The sequence below is a fragment of the Tamandua tetradactyla genome, chromosome 19, assembly GCF_023851605.1.
Source record: "Tamandua tetradactyla isolate mTamTet1 chromosome 19, mTamTet1.pri, whole genome shotgun sequence".
Lineage (NCBI taxonomy): Eukaryota > Metazoa > Chordata > Mammalia > Pilosa > Myrmecophagidae > Tamandua > Tamandua tetradactyla.
The window spans coordinates 17,654,262-17,674,925 of record NC_135345.1 but is presented as its reverse complement, the minus strand read 5'-3'; the positions used below and the strand labels follow the sequence as shown (position 1 = coordinate 17,674,925).

The window sequence follows — 20,664 nt, the reverse complement described above, 5'->3', positions numbered from 1 at the left end:
ATAAAGTGGAATATATACAGTAGAATAAATTACCTGAAATGCAAAAAGAGAAGTGAAAAAGATGTAAAATAGTGAAGAGAGAGGGTGGCATTAAGGATATCGTAAGAATGACATAAATACTTTTGATTAGAGTCTTAGGAAAGATATTTTAGGAAAAGATCCTCACTAAAGGAGTGAGGTCAGAAAGAAAGTAATTCTAAATGGATACTCTGTGATATAATAAGTAAAAAAGAGTGAAGAACTTGGTAAATGTGTTGCAAACATGAAAGAACATAATGGCTAATCAAATACATACAACAATAATATAGGTAGAAATAAGGTCTCTAAGTCCTTGGAAGATGGGTTAAGATTTTAATCAGTTTAGAGCTATGTCCTATCTTCTGGTTAATCAGAAAAAGAAGAAAGAGGGTATAATTGATAAAAACCAAGTCAAGAGAGATTTCTGGGAAGATGGTGAAATAGGAGTTGCAGGACTCACTTCTCTTCCAACAGGTAGTTGATAGGCAAAAACTGTCTGAAACAACCGTTCTGGGCTCTAATGACCAAGAGAGTACTATACAGCATCCAGGAAAGAACAGGATAAAGAGACTGAGGAACTGTGGTGAAGAACTGAGTAACTCTCTTGGCTGCGGTGCATGGTGCCCATCCCTCACTCTCAAGACCAAGCAGCTTCAAGTTGGGTCAATCCCTGCCTGGTGACTGTTGTATATTATAAAAGCCACAGAAACCTTCCTCCCTAAGACAGAATGAGGCATGGCCCAGTACTGATCCAATTATTGGCCAGCAAATTTAGACCACTGGGTCCCATTATTTAGACCCATATTAAAGGTGCAGATAACAGGGGACTAAAAATATTCTGCTTCCTTTTAGGGGTGCAGGGAAATAGGTTGCTGAAGAGCACCAACTGCTAGGTAAGCCAAGAAAGTACAGCCTTGGGGAGCTGGAAAAAAAAAAGAAAAAGAGCTTGTTCAGCATCTTTACTGACACTTTCCACAGGGCCCTTTGGAGCTGACCTACACCCCCAGCATTGGTCTCTGGCCTTGTTTGGCTGGGAAATACTGACAAACCAAGTGTTAAAGAAGAGCCTTAACACAAACCCAATAAGCAACAAAATCCTAGACAAGAGAGAGAAACCAATCTTGAGAATAATCTCATCATGACAGTCAGAGGCCCAGATATCGGCAAAAAAGACAAGCTGTGCTACGAAACAGGAAGTCAAATAAACAAAAAGTCAGAACAAAACAAAAAGTTGGAGGTGTTACAGAGTTTGGAACAATTAATCAAAGATGGTCAAAATGATCTCATAAATGAATTTAAGGAAATGAAGGAAAATATGTCAAAAGAGATAAAGGATATTAAGAAGACATTGGGTAACCCTAAAAAAGAATTTGAAAGCATGCAAAAGAAAAGTAACAGAACCTGTCGCAATGTAAGGCATAATAGACGAGATTAAAAAATACACTAGAGGCACAGAAGAGCAGATTTGAACAGGATGAACAAAGGATCAGTAAGCTAGAAGATAAGTCGTCCAAAATCGAGCAGACAAAAGAACAGATAGCAGTAAAGAATGGGAAAGATTCAACAGGATCTCAGGGAATTGAATAAGAGCATAAAGTGCAACATGCCTGTCCTGGGTATTCCATAAGGAGAAGACAGTGGACAGGGAGCAAAAAGTATATTTGAGGAAATAAGGACTAAAAATTTCCCTAATCTTACAAAAGGCACACTACATATACATGTCTGAGAATTCTGATGTACTCCAAACTGTATATCCTAATAGACCTACTCTGAAACACATACTAATAAGACTGTCAACTGCTGATGATGAAGGGAAAATTCTGAAAGCAAGAGAAAAGTGATCCATCATATACAAGGGATACTTAATAAGAGTAAGTGCCAGTTTCTCATCAGAAACCATGGAAGCGAGAGAGCAGTGGTATGACATATTTAAGATACTGAAAGAGGAAAACTGCCAGCCAAGAATTCTTTATCCCACAAAATTGTCATGCAAAAATGAGTGAGAGTTTAAAATGTTTGCAGATGAACAGAAACTAAGAATTTGTTAGGCACCTGTCCTGCAAGAAATACTAAAGAGAGTTCTGCAGGCTTAAGGGAAAGACAGGAGAGAGAAGCTTGAAGGAGAGTGTGGAAATGAAGATTAATCAGTAAGGGTAAATGAAAGGGTAAAAAGACAAAATAAGATATAACATATAAAATGCTCAAATGGCTGAAGTAGGTACTGCTTTTACAGTAAAAAAAAATACTATTAAATGTTAATGGATTCTCCAATCAGAAGACCCAGATTGGCAGAATGCATAAAAAAGTATGGTCCCTCTATATTGTCTACAAGATACTCACCTTAGACCCAAGGAGAAAATAATAGGATGAACATGAAAGGCTGCAAAGAACTATTCCACACAAACAGTAACCAAGATAGCTGGAGTAACTGCACTAATATCAGAAAAAAAAAATTGACTTTAAATGCAAACATGTTATAAGATACAGAGAAGGGTATCTTATATATTATATATTAAGAAATTATATATTAAGAATTATATATTAAGAAAAGGGATAATCCACCAAGAAAGGATAACTATCATAACTATTTATGTACCTAATTGGGGTGTCCCAAAATCTCTGAAGCAAACACTGGCAAGAGTGAAGAGAGTAATGATGTCTCTGCAGTAATAGTTGGCCACATCAGTACACCACTCTTCAATAGATAGGACAACTAATTAGAGGATCAATAAGGAAGCAGAACTTGAATAATAAGAAAAGTGAATTAGACCTAACAAACATATACAGACATTGCACCCCAAAACAGCAGGATATATATATTATTCTTAAGTGCACGTGGATCATTCTCCATGATAGACCACCTGTTTGGTTATAGCACAGATCTTAGTAAATTTTAAAAGATTGAAGTTATAAAAAGCACGTTCTCTGATTATAATGGAATAACAGGCTGAGAACTGTAAAATCCACGGATATATGGACGTTCAGGAACATACTCTTAATCAGTCAGTCAAAGAAGAGGTTGCAAGAGAAATCAGTAAATATCTAGGGATGAATGGAAATGAGAAAACAACATAGAAAATTCATGGGATATGGTGAAGGCAGTGCTGAGAGAGAATTTTTAGCCCTAAGTGCCTAAATTAAAAGACAAGTATTTTGGTTTGTTAATGCTGCCAGAAATGCAGTATACCACAACTGGATTGGCTTTTATAAAGGGAATTTATTGTTACAGGTTTACAGTCCTAAGACCATAAAAATGTCCAGATTAAGGCATTTAATAAAGACACCTTGACTCAAGAAAGAACTGATGATGTTCAGGATTTCTGTCAACTGGGAATGCACATGATGACGCCTGCTTGCTTTCTCTCCTGGCTTTTGTTTCTACATCTCCAAATATCTCTTGTCTGTGTCAACTCTGAAGCATTTTCCAAAATGGTTCCTTCTTAAAAGACTCTAGTAAAGGACACCTTGATTTAGGTGGAGAGACATCTCCATGGAATTCACCTAATCAGAAGTTCCCACCCTCAATTGGTGGGTCACATCTCCATCAAAACAACTTAATCAAAATAATCCCACCCAACAGTATTGAATCAAAATTAAAGAATGTTGCTTTTCTGAAGTATACAACAGCTTCAGACCAGCACAGAAACCAAAGCAAGTGGAAGAAAAGCAATAACAAATATTAGGGTGGAAATAAATGAAATTGGAACAGAAAAATAATAGATTCAACAAAGCCTAAATTAGTTTCTTGGGAGGATCAATAAAATGTACATGTCCTTAACTAGACCAACAAAGAAAAAATAGAGAAGATGCAAATAAATAAAATCAGGAATGAGGGGGGGACATTACCATTGATCCCACAGAAATAAAAAGGTCATAAGAGGATACAGTGAACAAATGTATGCCAACAAATTAGACAACTTAAATGGACAATTTTCTAGAAACACATGAACAAACTACATTAACTCTTGAAGAAATAGAAGACCTCAACAAACCAATCATGAGAGATTGATTCAGCCCTCAAAAACTTCCCCACAGAGAAAAACCCAGGACCAGATAGCTTCACAGGTGGATTCTACCAGTCATCCCAAGATGAATTAATACCAGTCCTTTTCAGACCCTTCCAAAATATTGAAGAGGAGGGCACACTAAGTTATTTTATGAAGCCTAATACCAAAACCAGAGAGAGATGCTGCAAGAAAGAAAATTACAGCTCAGTCTCCCTAATGACTATAGATGCAAAAATCTTCAACAGAATCCTTGCAAATCAAATACAACTGCACATTAAAAGAATTATGCACCATGATCAAGTGGGTTTTATTCCACGTATGCAGTGGTGGTTCAACACAAGAAAATCAGTTAATGTAGTACCCGAAAGTGGCAAAATTAAAGGGGAAAACCTGCTTTCATATGCACATACGAAAACCTGCAGTTAACATCAATAGTGAAAGACTTTACTCAAAGACCAAGAACAAAACAAGAATGCCCCCTGTTACTGGTGTTATTCAGCATTGTGCTAGAATTTCTACCCAGGGCAATTTTGCAAGAAAAAGAAATAAAGGCATCCAAATCTGAAAGGAAGCTGTTCAACTTTCACTGTTTGCAAGTATATAATCCTATATTTAGAAAGTCCCAAAGAACCTCAGGCTAGCTGCTAAAGCTTGTAAATGGGTTCAGCAAAGGGGTGGGATACAAGATCAAAAAGCAAAAATTAGTGGTGTTCCTATACACTGGTAGTGAGCATCCTCAGCAGGGACTCAAGGAAATAATTCCATTTATAATAGCAACTAAAATAATCAGATATCTATGAATATATTTAATGAAGGATGTCCCAGACTGGATTCAGAAAGCTACAAAACATTGCTGAAAAGCCAAATATCAAATATATTTGGACGAGTAGGGTGGCCCAAATCATCAAAAACATCTTGAGAAAGAACCAAGTTGGAGGATTCACTTCCTGACTTCAAACCACTACATAGCAATAACAAAACAATATGGTACTTGCATAAAGATAGACAAATTGATCAATGGAATCAATTTAGAGTTCAAAAATAGACCCATACATTTATGGTCAATTGATTTTTGACAAGCCTGCCAAGTCCACTCAATTGGGGGAGAACAGTCTTTTCAACAAATGAAGCCTGGAGAACTGGATAGCCATATCCAAAAGAATGAAAATGGACCCCTATCTCACACCTCATACAAAAATTAACTCAACGTGGATCAAAGACGTAAATAGAAGAACCAGGACTATAGAACTCGTAGAAAAAAAGTAGGAAAGCATCTTTAAAATAATACATAGGCAGTGGTTTCTTAGACTTTACACACAAAGCACAAGCAATAAAAGAAAAAATAAATGGGACTGCCTCGGAATTTAACACTTTTGTGCGTCAAAGGACTTTGTCCAAAAACTGAAAAGGCAGCCTAGTCAATGGGAGAAAATATTTGGATACCACATATCTGATAAGGATTTAATATCAGAATTTATAAAGAAATCATTCTACTCAATGATAAAAAGTCCAAAAAAGTAAAGTTTAAAAATTGGCAAAAAAAAAAAAATGTGAATAGACAGTTCTCCAAAGAGGAAATACAAATGCAAAAAGCACACAGAAAAACGTTCAACATCACTGTTGTTAGGGAAATGCAAATTAATACTGCTATGAGCTATCATTTTACACCTACTAGAAGGGCCACTATTAAATAGACACAAAAGATATTTGCACACCACTGTTTATAGTGGCATTATTCACATAATTGTATCAATGTGCAAATATTAAAGGATAAATCAGAAACTGCTTTCTAAACCTTGAGTAGAGCGTGAGATTTTGTAGGTTTGTCCAGAGTGATGTCCTGATAAATTCTAGAGTGAGTTGAACAGTGAATAAAAAAGTATTTGCAGAGTCCCCTTAAAGGAATGGTGAAAAAGAGGGAAAATTCAGCTTCCCCATATGGAAAAGGCCTGATAACCTCACAAGCAGTGAGGACAACAAAATCAGTAGGCCAAAACCTCAATTTTGGGGTTTGTTCATATAGAGCATATCCCTGCAATGGATAAGCTAAGTGTACTTAAAATTAGGCCTAAGAGTCACCCCCAGGGAACCTCTTTTGTTGCTCAGATGTGGCCTATCTCTCAGCCAACATGGCAAGCAGACCCACTGCCCTTCCCCTCTCTGTGTGGGTGTAAATCTCCCTGGCAGTGTGGAATAGAAATCCTAGAACGAGCTGGGACTCAGCATCAAGAGATTGAGAAAACCTTCTCTGCTGAAGGGGAAAGAGAGAAATGAGACAAAATAGTGTCAGTGGCTGAGAATTTCAAAAAGAATCAAGAGCTTATCCTGGAGGTTATTCTTACATATTATGTATATAACCCCTTTTTAGTTTAAGGTGTATTAGAGAGGCTAGAGGGAAGTGCCTGAAACTGTAGAGTTGTGTTCCAGTAGCCATGCTTCTTTAACATGATTGTATAATGATATAGATTTCGCAAGTTGACTGTGTGATTGTGAAAACCTTGTTCTGGTGCTCCTTTTATCTATGTTATGGACAGATAAGTAGAAAATATGGATAATAAATAAATAAATAATGGGGGAACAAATGTTAAAATAAATTGGGTGGAGGGAAATACTAGTTGTCAATGAGAGGGGGAGTATGTATGAGTTTTTTCTTTATTTATTTTTTTTCTTTTTCTGGAGTAATGTAAATGTTCTTAGAAATTATCATGGTGATGAATATACAACTCTGTGATGATATTGTGAGCCATTGATTGCACACCAAGTATGGAATGTTCATATGTTAAGAATGTTCATGTTGTATCTTGATTAATTTTATTAATAAAATTTTTTTTTAAGTTTTCTAGCAAACGTATACAAATATCTCATGTTTGGTTTACCCAGGAATGGAATGTTGACTTAACATTAGAACTCAGTGAGTGTAATTCACCACATTAACAGATTTAAGAAAGAAGATGACATCATTATTTGTGGATCATTCTGAAACAGTTGAATACTCGTGTGGAATAATGAAATTTGACCTCTGTTTCAAACAGTGCATAAAAATCAGTTTCATATGTTTGGATTCCTATATATAGTTAAAGAAGATTAAATAAGAGGTTTGTGACTGGGGTAAAAGGAAGGATTTTTTAAAACAAAGAAAAAGAAATTTAGTGGATCATGCAAAAAACAATCAGAAAAGAGCAGGAGTAGCTATGCTAATATCCAACAAATTAGACTTCAAATGTAAAACAGTTAAAAGAGACAAAGAAGGACACTATATATTAGTAAAAGGAACAATTCAGCAAGAAAACATAACAATCAAATATTTAAGCACCGAGCAGGAATGCTCCAAAATACATGTGGCAAACACTGAAAAGAGAAATAGACACATCTACCATAATAGTTGGAGACTTCAATTCCACACTCTCATCATTGAACAGAACATCTATACAGAGGACCAATGAAGAAACAGAGAATTTTAATAACACAACAAATGAGCTAGACTTAACAGACATTTATAGAACATTACATCCCACAACAGCAGGATACACCGATAGACAACATGCTGGGTCACAAAGCAAGTCTCAATAAATTTAAAAAGATTGAAATCATGCAAAACACTCTCTCGCATCATAAAGGAATGAAGTTGTAAATCAATAATAGGCAAAGTGCCAGAAAATTCACAAATATGTGGAGACTCAACAACACACTCCTAAACAACCAGTGGGTCGAGGATGAAATTACCAGAGAAATCAGTAAATATCTCGAGGCAAATGAAAATGAAAACACAACATATCAAAACTTATGGGATGCAGCAAAGGCAGTGCTAAGAGGGAAATTTATTGCCCTAAATGCCTATATCAAAAAATGAAGGGCAAAAATCAAGGAATTAACTGTTCACTTGGAAGAAGTAGAGAAGGAACAGCAAACTAACCTGAAAGCAAGCAAAAGGAAAGAAATAATGAAGATTAGAGCAGAAATAAATGAGATTGAGAACATAAAAACAATTGAGAAAATCAACAAAACCAGAAGCTGGTTTTATGAAAAATCGGTAAGATTGATAGACCCTTAGCAAGATTGACAAAAAGAAGAAGAGAGAGGATGCAAATAAATAAGATCAGAAATGGAAGAGGAGACATAACCACTGACCCCACAGAAATAAAGGAAGTAATGACAGGATACTATGAACAACTTTATGCTAATAAATACGGCAATGTAGATGGAATGGGCAACTTTCTAGAAAGGCATGAGCAACCAACTTTTGACTCAAGAAGAAATAGACAACCTCAACAAACCAATCACAAGTAAAGAAATTGAATCAGTCATTAAGAAGCTCCCCAAAAAGAAAATTCCAGGATCAGATGGCGTCACATGTGAATTCTACCAAACATTCCAGAAGGAATTAGTAGCAATCCTGCTGAAACTCTTCAAAATAATTGAAGAGGAGGGAAAGCTACCTAACTCATTCTACGAAGCCAACATCACTCTCATACCAAAGCCAGACAAAGATATTACAAAAAACAAAAACTACAGACCAGTCTCGCTAATGAATATAGAAGCAGAAATCCTCAATAAAATTCTAGCCGATCGAATCCAGCAACACATTAAAAGAATTATACATCATGACCAAGTAGGATTCATCCCAGGTATGCAAGGATGGTTCAACATAAGAAAATCAATTAATGTAATATACCGCATCAACAGATCAAAGCAGAAAAACCACATGATCATCTCGATTGATGGAGAAAAGCCATTTGATAAAATTCAACATCCTTTCCTGTTGAAAACACTTTAAAGGATAGGAATGGAAGGGAACTTCCTTAAAATGATAAAGGGAATATATGAAAAACCCACAGCTAACATCATCCTCAATGGGAAAAACTGAAAACTCTCCCCCTAAGATCAGGATCAAGACAAGCATGTCCACTATCACCATTGTTATTCAACATTGTATTGGAAGTTCTAGCCAGAGCAATTAGACAAGAAAAAGAAATACAAGGCATCAGAACTGGAAAGGAAGAAGTAAAACTCTCACTGCTTGCAGATGGTATGATACTATATGTCGAAAAATCCACAGCAAAACTACTAGAGCTCATAAATGAATACAGCAGAGTGGTAGGTTACAAGATCAACACTCAAAAATCTGTAGTGTTTCTATGCATTAGTAATGAACAGTGTGAGGGGGAAATCAAGAAAAGAATTCCATTTACAGTAGCAACATAAAGAATAAAATATTTAGGAATGGATTTAACTAAAAAGACCTATATGAAGAAAACTACAAGAAATTGTTAAAAGGAATCACAGAAGACCTAAATAGATGTGAGGGCATACCGTGTTCATGGATTGGAAGACTAAATATAGTTAAGATGTCAATTCTACCTAAATTGATTAACAGATTCAATGCAAAACCAATTGAAACCCCAAAAACTTACTTCTCCGAAATAGAAAAACCAATAACCAAATTTATCTGAAAGGACAGGGTGCCCCGAATAGCTAAAAGTATCCTGAGAAAAAAAAATGAAGTTGGAGGTCTCATGCTACCTGACTTTAAGGTGTATTATGAAGCTACCTTGGTCAAAACAGCATGCTACTGGCATAAAGATGGATATATTGACCAATGGAATCGAATGGAGTGTTCAGATGTAGACCCTCTCATCTGTGGACAATTGATCTTTGATAAGGCAGTCAAGCCAACTCACCGGGACAGAACAGTCTCTTCAATAAACGGTGCCTAGAGAACTGGATGTACATATGCAAAAGAATGAAAGAGGACCCATATCTCACACCCTATACAAAAGTTAACTCAAAATGGATCAAAGACCTAAGCATTAGATCTAAGACCATAAAACTGTTAGAAGAAACTGTAGGGAAATATCTTATAAATCTTATACTTGGAGGCAGTTTTCTAGACCTTACACCCAAAGCAAGAGCATTGACGAAAGAAATAAATAAATGGGAACACCTCAAAATTGAACACTTTTGTGCATCAAAGAACTTCATCAAGAAAGTATAAAGGCCGCCTACACAATGGGAGACAATATTTGGAAACGACATATGAGATAGAGGTCTAGTATCCAGAATGTGTAAAGAGATTGTTCAAGTCAACAACGAAAAGACAGCCAACCCAATTACAAAATGGGCAAAAGACTTGAACAGACACTTCTTGGAAGAGGAAGTACAAATGGCCAAAAGGCACTGAAGAGATACTCATCTTCCCTGGCTATTAGAGAAATACAAATCAAAACCACAATGAGATATCATCTCACACCCACCAGAATGGCCATTATCAATAAAACAGAAAATGACAAGTGCTGGAGAGGATGTGGAGAAAGAGGCACACTTATCCACTGTTGGAATGGTGCAACCACTGTGGAAGACAGTTTGGCGGTTCCTCAAAAAGCTAAATATAGAATTTCCATGTGACCCGGCAATACCATTTCTAGGTATCAACTCAGAGGACACTTGCACACCAATGTTTATAGCAACATTATTTACAATTGTGAAGAGATGGAAACAGCCAAAACGTCCTTCAACAGATGAGTGGCTAAACAACCTGTGGAATATACATACAATAAAATATTATGCAGCCATAAGACAGAATAAAGTTATGAAGTATATAACAACATGGATGGACCTTAAGGACATTATGCTGAGTGAGATTAGCAAGAAACAAAAGGACAAATACTGTATGGTCTCACTGATATGAACTGACATTAGTGAATAAACTTGGACAATTTCGTTGGTAGCAGAGACCATCAGAAGATAGAAATAGAGTAAGATATTGGGTAATTGGAGCTGAAGGGATACAGATTGTGCAACAGGACTGAATGTAAAAACTCAGAAATGGACAGCATAATATTACCTAACTGTAATACAACTATGTTAAAACACTGAATGAAGCTGAATGTGAGAATCATAGAGGGAGGAGGGCTGGGAGCACAAATGAAATCAGAAAGAAAGATCGACGATAAAGATTGAGATGGTACAATCTAGGAATGCCTAGCGTGTATAATGATAGTGACTAAATGTACAAATTTTCAAAATGTTTTTGCATGAGCAAGAATAAAGGGATGTCATTACTGCAAGGTTCTGAAAATAGATGGTAATTAATATTTTCAAATTTCAACTTATATGTGAGACTAAAGCAAAAAATGTTTTTTTGGTACAAAGTTTATATTTTGATTAATGTATGTCCTAATATAACCTATGTAGACAGCTTAATTGAACAGCATAAGTACATGGAATGTTGAGTAAGATTTGAGATTTTGTGGATTTGTCCAGAGTGATGCCCCAATAAATCCCCGAATGATTTTTTTTTTTTTTTTTTTTTTTTTTTTTAAAAGGAAAGACAGAGAGAAGGAAGGAAGGATAGAAGGAAGGAAGGAAGGAAGAAAGGGAAACATCTTTAAACATTTTCTTGTTTTATTGTATTTTGTTTTTCCGTTTTTTGTTACATGGGCTGGGGCCGGGAATCGAACCGAGGTCCTCCGGCATAGCAGGCAAGCACTTTGCCCGCTGAGCCACCGCGGCCCGCCCCCCCGAATGATTTGATCAGTGAATAAAAAAGTACTTGTGAAGTCCCCTTCGGGAAATGGTGAAAATGGGGGAAAGTTCAACTTCCCCAAGTCGAATTTTGGATATTCTCACAAACAGTGTGGACAACCAAAGCTTTAGGCTGAGCCCCCAGTCTTGGGGTTTGTTCATATGAAACTTAACCCCACAAAGGATAGGTCAAGCCTACTTAAAATTAGGCCTAAGAGTCACCCCCAAGAGAACCTCTTGTGTCACTCAAATGTGACCTCTCTGTCCAGCCAACACGACAAGCAAACTCAACACCCTCCCCCTTTCTACATGGGACATGACTCCCATGGGTGAGGACCTTCCTGGCAACGTGGGACAGAAATCCTGGAATTAGCTGAGACTCAGCATCAAGGGATTGAGAAAACCCCTAGAATGAGCTGAGATTCAGCATCAAGTGATTGAGAAAACCTTCTCAACCAAAAGGGGGAAGAGTGAAATGAGACAAAGTGTCAATGGCTGAGAAATTCCAAACAGAGTCGAGAGATTATCCTAGAGGTTATTCTTATGCATTAAGTAGATACCACCTTGTTATTCAAGATGTAATGGAGAGGCTGGAGGGAACTGACTGAAAATGTAGAGCTGTATTCCAGTAGACATGTTTCTTGAAGATGATTGTATAATGATATAGCTCTCACAGTGTGACTGTGTGATTGTGAAAACCTTGTGTCTGATGCTCCTTTTATCTACCTTGTCGACAAACGAGTAGAACATATGGAATAAAAATAAATAATAGGGGGAACAAATGTTAAAATAAATTTAGTTTGAAATACTTGATCAGTGAAAGGGAGGGATAAGAGGTATGGTATGTATAATTTTTTTTCTCTGTTTTCATTTTATTTCTTTTCTGAATAGATGCAAATGTTCCAAGAAATAATCATGATGATAAATAGGCAACTTTGTGATGATATTGTGAATTACTTATGTAGAATGGAATGATCAAAATAGGAATGCTTGGATTTGGTGGGGGGTTTTTTGTATTTAAAAAAAAACATTATGTGAAAAAAGTAATTTAGTAGAAATAAATGAAAAAATGCTCAACTTTATTAATCAGAAAAAAAATTAATTTGAAACAAGAGATACCTTTATACATCCATTGAAATGGCATGTTACACAGCCTGATATTAACTGTATTTGTGTAAGTGTGGACCAGCAGAGAATCTCTCAACACTGCTGTAAGTTTGTAAAATTGCCTGGGAAGACTGTTTAGATACTTTTACATATCTAATTAGTGTTTGCAAAGAACATTTTTGTCTTGTTTTCCTTATGCTTATTTTCATGAAGATTTTATGAAATAGGTTCCCAGGAATAGTTTCATTTGTAACACTGTTCTATGGGAGTTAAGACTGTGACTTAAAATTATCGAGATTCTTATGCATTGTAAATTTGGGAATCCTTAAAGCAGTGTATCATGAAATATGGGAGTATAAAACTCTTGATTGGGGTTGTTTTTTAAGTGTAGACCTCAGAGCCTAAGTGTAGACCTCAGACAATTAAACCTGGAAGAGATCAGACAGGTATTAATCATACTCATCTTCTCTTTCATCATGGATTTTGAAAAATGGAATGAGGCCAAATCAGGATTGATATTAAGACTTTGGTACATAAAATGGTTTCAGAGAGGTACTCAACAAGACAGCTCTAGTATCCAAAATACCTGGAGCTCAGTGGTAATATAATTACTTTTATCATCAGATCCAAATTATCCTTATGGAGGTGATATTTAGAACATTTGCATGTAATTTGATCAAATTTATTAGCAGCCCAACCACTACAGTGAGAGCATAGGTTACAGACATCATAAGTGATGAAAATCTAAGGAAAGGACATTTAGGGGATAGTCTTAATGTGTTGTAGAAACTATATCTATGTAAAAAAATAAGCAGAAATAAAGGGTGTTGTTCATGTTCTTTATTATCTGCCATCTGCGTAAAATTCAGGCGTTTAAGAATTTAAAACTTTCTGAACCCAAGGATCATTAAGTACAGATTTTTAGAAAAATATTTTTATTGATGAACAACATACAAACACTGGCAGTCTTCACATACAAACATTCCATACATGGTGTACAGTCAGTGGCTCACAATCATCACAAGTTGTATATTCACCACCATGACCATTTTTACAATACTTGCATCATTCTAGAAAAAGAAATAAAAAGAAAAACCTCATACATACTGTACCCCTTACCCCTCCCTCTCATTGACCACTAGTATTGCATCTACCCAATATATTTTAACCTTTATCCCCCCATTTGTTTATTTTTATCTATATTTTTTACTCATGTGTTCATACCTTAGATAAAGGGAGCATTAGACACAAAGTTTTCATAATCACACGGTGACATTGTAAACATTATATTTTCACACAATCATCTTCAAGAAACAAGGCTACTGAAATGGAGCTCTGCAGTTTCAAGTACTTCCCTTTAGTCATTCAAATACACCATAAACTGAAAAGGGATATCTATATAATGCATAAGAAGTTAATCTCTGGGATATAACCTCTCTACTCTGTTTGGAGTCTCTCAGCCACTAATATTGTTTTTCTTCTCTCTTCCCCCTTTTGATCAAGAAGGTGTTCTCAATCCCTTGAGTTGGGGTCCCAGCTCATCCCAGGATTTCTGTCCCACATTGTCAGGGAGATTTACATCCCTGGGAGTCATGTTCCATGTGGGGTGGGAGATGGGGGGCAGTGGGTTCACTTGCCATGTCAGCTTAGAGAGAGAGGCCACTTCTGAGCAATGAAAGAGGTTCTCTGTTGGTTACTCTCAGGCCTAATTTTAAGTAGGTTTAGCCTATCCTTTGCAGGAATAAGTTTCGTAAGGGTGAACCCCAAGATTAAGGGCTTGGCCTATTCATTTGATTGTCCCCACTGCTTGCGAGAGTATCAGAAATTCTCCAAATGGGGGACCTGAATCTTTCCCCCTTTGTCCCTTACGGAACTCTGCAAATACTTCTTTACTTACTGTCCAAATCACTCTGGGATTTATCAGGACATCACACTAACCTGGACAAACCAACAAAATCTCATGCCCACGAGGGATCATGGTGTATCTTTTTAGAATGGAATTGAAGAGTGAATTTGAAATGTTCTGAATTATTTAGATCTTTATTGCCCATATAGAAATCAAGTAAATTATAATGGTATTTCTGTTATTTATGGGACTGCATGCTAAATATTCTAGGATAAAAATATTGCAGTGCCACATATGAGTATTTTTAGGTTTAACATTTTTTGCCATCTTGTCATGTTGCCCTCTAAGTAATTGAATTTCCTTTATATTATAGTTCATAACATTTATTATTATTATTTGCTATTTATCATAGCATATAATATGCTATGATATCAACAAATATTTGTCTTTATGTGCTTGGTACAGTTCTAGGTATTGGAGACACAATAGTAAGTATGAAAGGCAGTTTAAATTCTAAGTAGGGTAGAGAGTTATACCAATGTTTTGTGCTTTGAGAAAACAAGGCAAAGAGGATAGGACATTCGGGGCCAGGTAAAGGAGTTGTTGCAATTTTAAATAGGGTGGTTTCAGGGATGTGCCATTGAAATAGTATTTGAACAAAGACCTGAAGAGGTGAGATGTGTCAATTGGAAATTTGAAAAAAGGGCATTCCATGTAGAGTGGACAAAAAATACAAAGCCCCAACCAAACGCAGGAGCTTCTTTAGAGTAACAAAGACTCCTGTGTGAGTTTGAAGAAAGATGAAAGATGAAAAGGAATAGGGGAAAAGAGAGGGGGAGACTGATTCTTGAGCACCTCTAATCTTATGAGAGTATATAAAAAAGTGTTTTAAAGAAAGAAACCTTAATATTTACAATAAACCCTAGTCACTGCTGATTTCTGCTTCCCCCACACACCCCTAATTTGGTTCCATAACATAATAAAGTTATATATTACTAAATTTATAGCTGTTAACCAGGCTTTAATTAACAGATATATCATAATTTGTTACTTTTTGATGTCAGGAAAGATTTTTTTGCCATCTGGTGAGGAGATGAGAAATTCAGCTCAACTAAAGTACAAATCCTTGTTTGTGTTCTTTTCTTGAGGATGAAATCCAGAAACTACGTACTGTTTAAATTCAGTGGGCCTCAGTAGGGAGGGTTTGTCCATATCCAGTATACCACAGCAAAACATCCTAAAATATTAAACTGGAGTATTTCTGGAGCACATTGATCACAGCAAGATGGAACTAGACTATCTTATATTAGCAAGAGAGTGTGGGCTCATTTAGTTTTATGAAGGTCTTTTCAAGAGCATCCTTGAAGGCTCTCTAGGGGTAGTTCATTCACTTTTCTGTCCAAAATTTGTACTCATGAGAACTAATACCAAGTCATGAAGACTTAGTGAGTATATATTTTCCAGGTACCATGGTAACTACCTTGTTTTGACAAATATAAAATATCAACAACTGTAAGATGTATCATTAGTCCATGTTCTACTAAATGAACAAATATTGCTAGTTAGATGTATGACATACCATTGATTTAAAGATACATCTGAATTTCAGAAACGTTAAGATGTTTTTTTAAACCATCCTGTAATTTATGAAATATTTCTGTAAGAGCTTGTCTAATGTGTTATAATTTAGGAATACTGTCGCGGAATCTACTTTTTATTTTATTTGTCAGGTCTATCATGCCACCTGTAGTTTTTCCCTCCTCAGTCAGAGCAAGCATAAATTAATTCCTTTTCTTGGTTTCCAAATTATTTTGCCCTCCTGGTTATTTTCTTTTGGATGCCTCTTAGTTAATCAGTAAGCTGTGCTTAAACTGAATATGATACAGACGTAAACTTGTAAAACTAGAAAATGGAATTTGGTAAATTTGTGAACTAGGGTGTTAATTTGGCAAGACTTTCAATGATTTCTTTTTTCTTAAAATTAACGCATTCTATAGTCATGAACAAAATGTGTTTAATTTTTGCAAGGAGGTTTAAACTTATACCTCATACTTCTCACAATGGAGATTTCTCTCTATTGACACTCATTTACTCATTTTTGTAATTAAAGTTAAGATACTGTTTTATTTTTTTGTAAGAAATGTTTAACAGGATTATAATATATATCTTTTCGAATAATTCTTCCCTTCTCTATAGAACATAGAAATGTGCCCAACATACTTTAACCCCAGGAATATTTCCAAGTGATGTGGTGTTCACATGTTTTAGTAGTGAATATTTGCATTTGAATATTTTAACTTCATTACAATCATGAAATTTCTAATAGTTATGTGTGACTACTTAACTATGTTGTGTATTGCCTAATGAGGCTTAATTCCACTAGAGAAAAAAGAATAATTCATTATACGTGAAATTTATAATTTGCCGATTGCTGTACAATGTATGGCTCTTGATTGTTACAAAATTAAGCTTTTCCAATAGTTAATACATTTTTCTTTTTTTAAAAACACAGGTTTTGAGAGTATTTTAGAAGGGCTTTATGGACCACGGCTACGAAGAGACCTCAGTTTATTCGAAGGTAATGTTTTTATTTTATTTGCAAATTTTAACCTTGCATCCTCACTTAACAAATGTTGACAGCTTATTCTACATTAACTTTATAATAAACAAGAATTTGTGATCTCTTTTACCTAGTGGTTTAGTTTCCTAGGCTACTCAATCAAAACCATAAAATGAGTTGGGTTAAATAATGGGAGTTTATTTACTCACATTTTGAGACTGGGGAGCAGTCCAAATCAAGGCATCATCAAGGTGTTGCTTTCTTCCCAAGAACTGGTATCCTGAGACTGGCTGCCGGGAATTTTTGGTCCTTAGCTTGTCATGAGGCAAGAAAGCACATAGGGACGTCTCCTGGTCTCTCCCTTCTCTTTAGAATTCCCATAATGTTCTGCTTCTGGCTGTTGCCTCTGTGATTTTTCCTATGTCTGAAGGACTCCAGTAATAGGATTAAGATCCTTGGTTGTGGTGGGTCGCACCTTAACTGAGGTAACCTCATCAAAAGGTTCTGCTTATGATGGGTTCACACCCAGAGAAATGGATTAGTTTTATGAATGTGTTTTTCTTGGGTACATAACAGATTCATGCCGCCGTATTTAGAAAATGGTTTTTTAAATGAATAAGGAAGATGATCTAAAGATTATTTCTTTCATTACATAATATCATAATTGTACCAGTTTGAGAAGATGTATGTACCCTAGAAAGGCCATGTTTTAATCCTAATCCCATTTTATAAATCCAGCCATTTCTTCTAATCCCTACTCAGTACTGTATATTTGAATCTGTAATTACACTATCTTCCTGGAGATGTAACTCATTCAAGAGTGGTTGTTAAGGTGGATTAAGTAGAAATGTGTCTCCACCCATTCGGGTGGGTCTTGATTAGTTTACTGGAATCCTATAAAAGAGGAAACATTTTGGAGAAAGCTAGAGATTCAGAGAGAGCAGAGAATGCTGCAGCACCATGAAGCAGAAAGTCCACCAGACAGTGCTTTGGAGATGAAGAAGGAAAACGCCTCCTGGGGAGCTTCATGAAACAGGAAGCCAGGAGAGAAAGCTAGCAGATGACACCATGTCGCCATGTGCTCTTCCAGCTGAGAGAAAAACCATGACTGTGTTCATCACATGCCTTCTCACTTAAGAGAGAGACCCTGAACTTCACTGACCTTCTTGAACCAAGGTAGCTTTCCCTGAATGCCTTTGATTGGACATTTCTATAGACTTATTTTAATTGTGACATTTTCTTGGTCTTAGAACCGTAAACTAGCAACTTTTTAAATTCTCCCTTTTAAAAACCATTCCATTTCTGGTATATTGCATTCTGGCCACTAGCAAACTAGAACAATAATAAATTTGTACAGGGTATCAAAGTAGAAAATAACCTTTTTGTCTCAGTAATGAAATTTATTATTTTGAACATTAGGTGCTTTGATTCATTCTTAAAGATGATTAATGAGGTTCACTTAATGTCTTCTATAAAGCTGTTCGAAGAAGTTTTTTGTTTGTTTGTTTTAGTTTTTCAGCCTATAAAGCCTTTTTGTATTTTTCTTAGGGAAATACTGGTGAATATTAGAAAGGGACACTCTGTGTCTGAACTAATACATTATTGACTCCTTTTATCTGTTTTTGTCAGGACATTTCTTTCTAATATCTGAAGTAGAGTTGTAAAAAAAAAATTAAATGAAGACTTTATAGAATATTGGTTAGAAGTCAGGAAATTGTTTCTTCTTCTTACTAAGTTTAGAAAAGTCACTTAAGCCTGAAAAAGCCACACATTTCTAATCTATACCCTTGACTCCGTAGGTTATGTAATTGTAGCCTTCATTGCTGTAGTTCAAGAGAAAGATTGCTTTGCAATGTTGGTAATCATGATACTGATATTGAACAAGTATGGCTTTATGTGTCTTTTCTTTTAACTTAATAGGAATACATTTCTTATTAAGTATGGCCTACCTTGATTTTCTTTTCAACTGTTACGTAGAAGGGATTTGCCTAAACAGTAATTTATCTTAATGTTACTTCTGCTATCTATATCTGTATAATTTTATACCGTTTTCTTAATTTTTGTATAACAAAAAGTTCACTATAATTTATTTTAGTATTAGATCATGTTACATCATGCATTATAAATGTTCTCTTCTGTATTTATCATCAAATGCTACACAATTTATTCCAAAGAAGAAAGGCATATTTTATAATTGAAAGTAAATTCTTTTTAATGACAAAACCTCATGTTCTCTAAATATGATAGGGGAAAAGGATTTTGGTGCATTACTGATTCAACTTAAGGCACCTGGTACAATGCTAGTACAACCTTTTTAAAAGAGACAGTTTATTAATAAATCTCAAACGTCTAAAAATTATACATACCTACATAGCATTTCTACTTCTGTGTTTTTCCAGAAAATAACCAAATAAGCATGCAGAAGATGTATTGTGTATATAAGGCTTCTTCATTATAAGGCTGTTTTAGTCTTGTAAGGCTGCTGTAAAAAACTGCTACGAACTGGGGACTCAAAACAACAGAAATTTGTTCTCTTACAGTTCTGGAGGCTAGAAGTCCAAGATCAAGGTGTTGGCAGGGCCTAGCTCCTTCTGAAGTCTCTAGGGAAGAATCTATTTCATACCTCTCTCATAGCTTCTGTTAGTGGCCAGCAATATTTGGTGTCCCTTGGCTTGTGACAGTATTACTCCATTCTCTGCCTCCATCTTCCCATGGCTGTCTTCTTTCTTGTGTCCTCTCTTTTTATTATAAAGACAGCAGTCATAATGAATTAAGGCCCACTCTAGTTCAGTATGACCTCATCTTAATTTGATTACATCTGCAAAGACCTTATTTCCAAATAAGGCCACATGTAGGTACCAGCTATTAGGAATCCAACATATCTTTTCTTAGGGGGACACAATTCAATCCATAACAAATGCTTTTGAGGTTGTTTCCTTTTTTGTTTGTTCTTTTTGTTTGTTTGTTTGTTTGCTGTTATGTATTACAAAAAATAGGGGCCATTTAATCAATTACTTTGTATCTATCACTGGAATATATGCAGCCATTAAGAGCTATGTTACAGATGTGGATGTAATGACATAGAAAGATTGTTATGGTTAGTTTTGTGTTTTAAGGATATTTAAATGGATAATTGGGTGTAGTGTGGACCAGAGGCACCAGAAATGTATGAAAGAAAAGTTTTTTAATGCTCATAGGTCCTCAAACAGAGAGGAGTGTCACACCTCACAGCTCCACAGGGAGAACACATCAAGAATGTGAGACTCAACCAAGCTGGTGGGGAGCCAAAGAACAACATGTGAACCTGTGTACAATGCCTTTAATAGCATTTTAGGGGTGTGGTTTTAGCAGTTGATCAGTGAAGTAAATGGTTCTGGAGTGTTTTATATGAATTTGGTGACCCTGCAAAATGGATGGGGCTCCAGGCTAGTGTGGAAGGGGAGTCTGTGTTATGTCACAGGGACAGCTTGGGAATTCACTATCAGGAAAGGACTTAGCAACCCGTGGATGTATGTGAAACAGACCCAGGATGGATGAAGCATCATTGATTAAGTGTGAGTTCTTAGCTTTATTATTAGTATTACAATGTACTATATATTGATTCA

The 20,664-nt window shown here is 35.8% G+C and overlaps 1 protein-coding gene across 17 annotated transcripts in view; it reads left to right on the top strand.

The window, feature by feature from the left end:
• The window catches only part of LCORL (ligand dependent nuclear receptor corepressor like), a 216,745-nt gene that overhangs the window by 55,233 nt on the left and 140,848 nt on the right, over positions 1 to 20,664 (top strand). For all 17 annotated transcript variants that reach the window (XR_013165793.1, XM_077136491.1, XM_077136481.1 and 14 more), the window contains exon 2: positions 17,012 to 17,077. Coding sequence is in view for 10 of the 17 variants with exons in the window: in XM_077136491.1 (XP_076992606.1) it covers positions 17,012 to 17,077 (66 nt within the window). In the remaining 7 variants the exon portion in view is untranslated. The remainder of the gene's footprint in view (positions 1 to 17,011; positions 17,078 to 20,664) is intronic.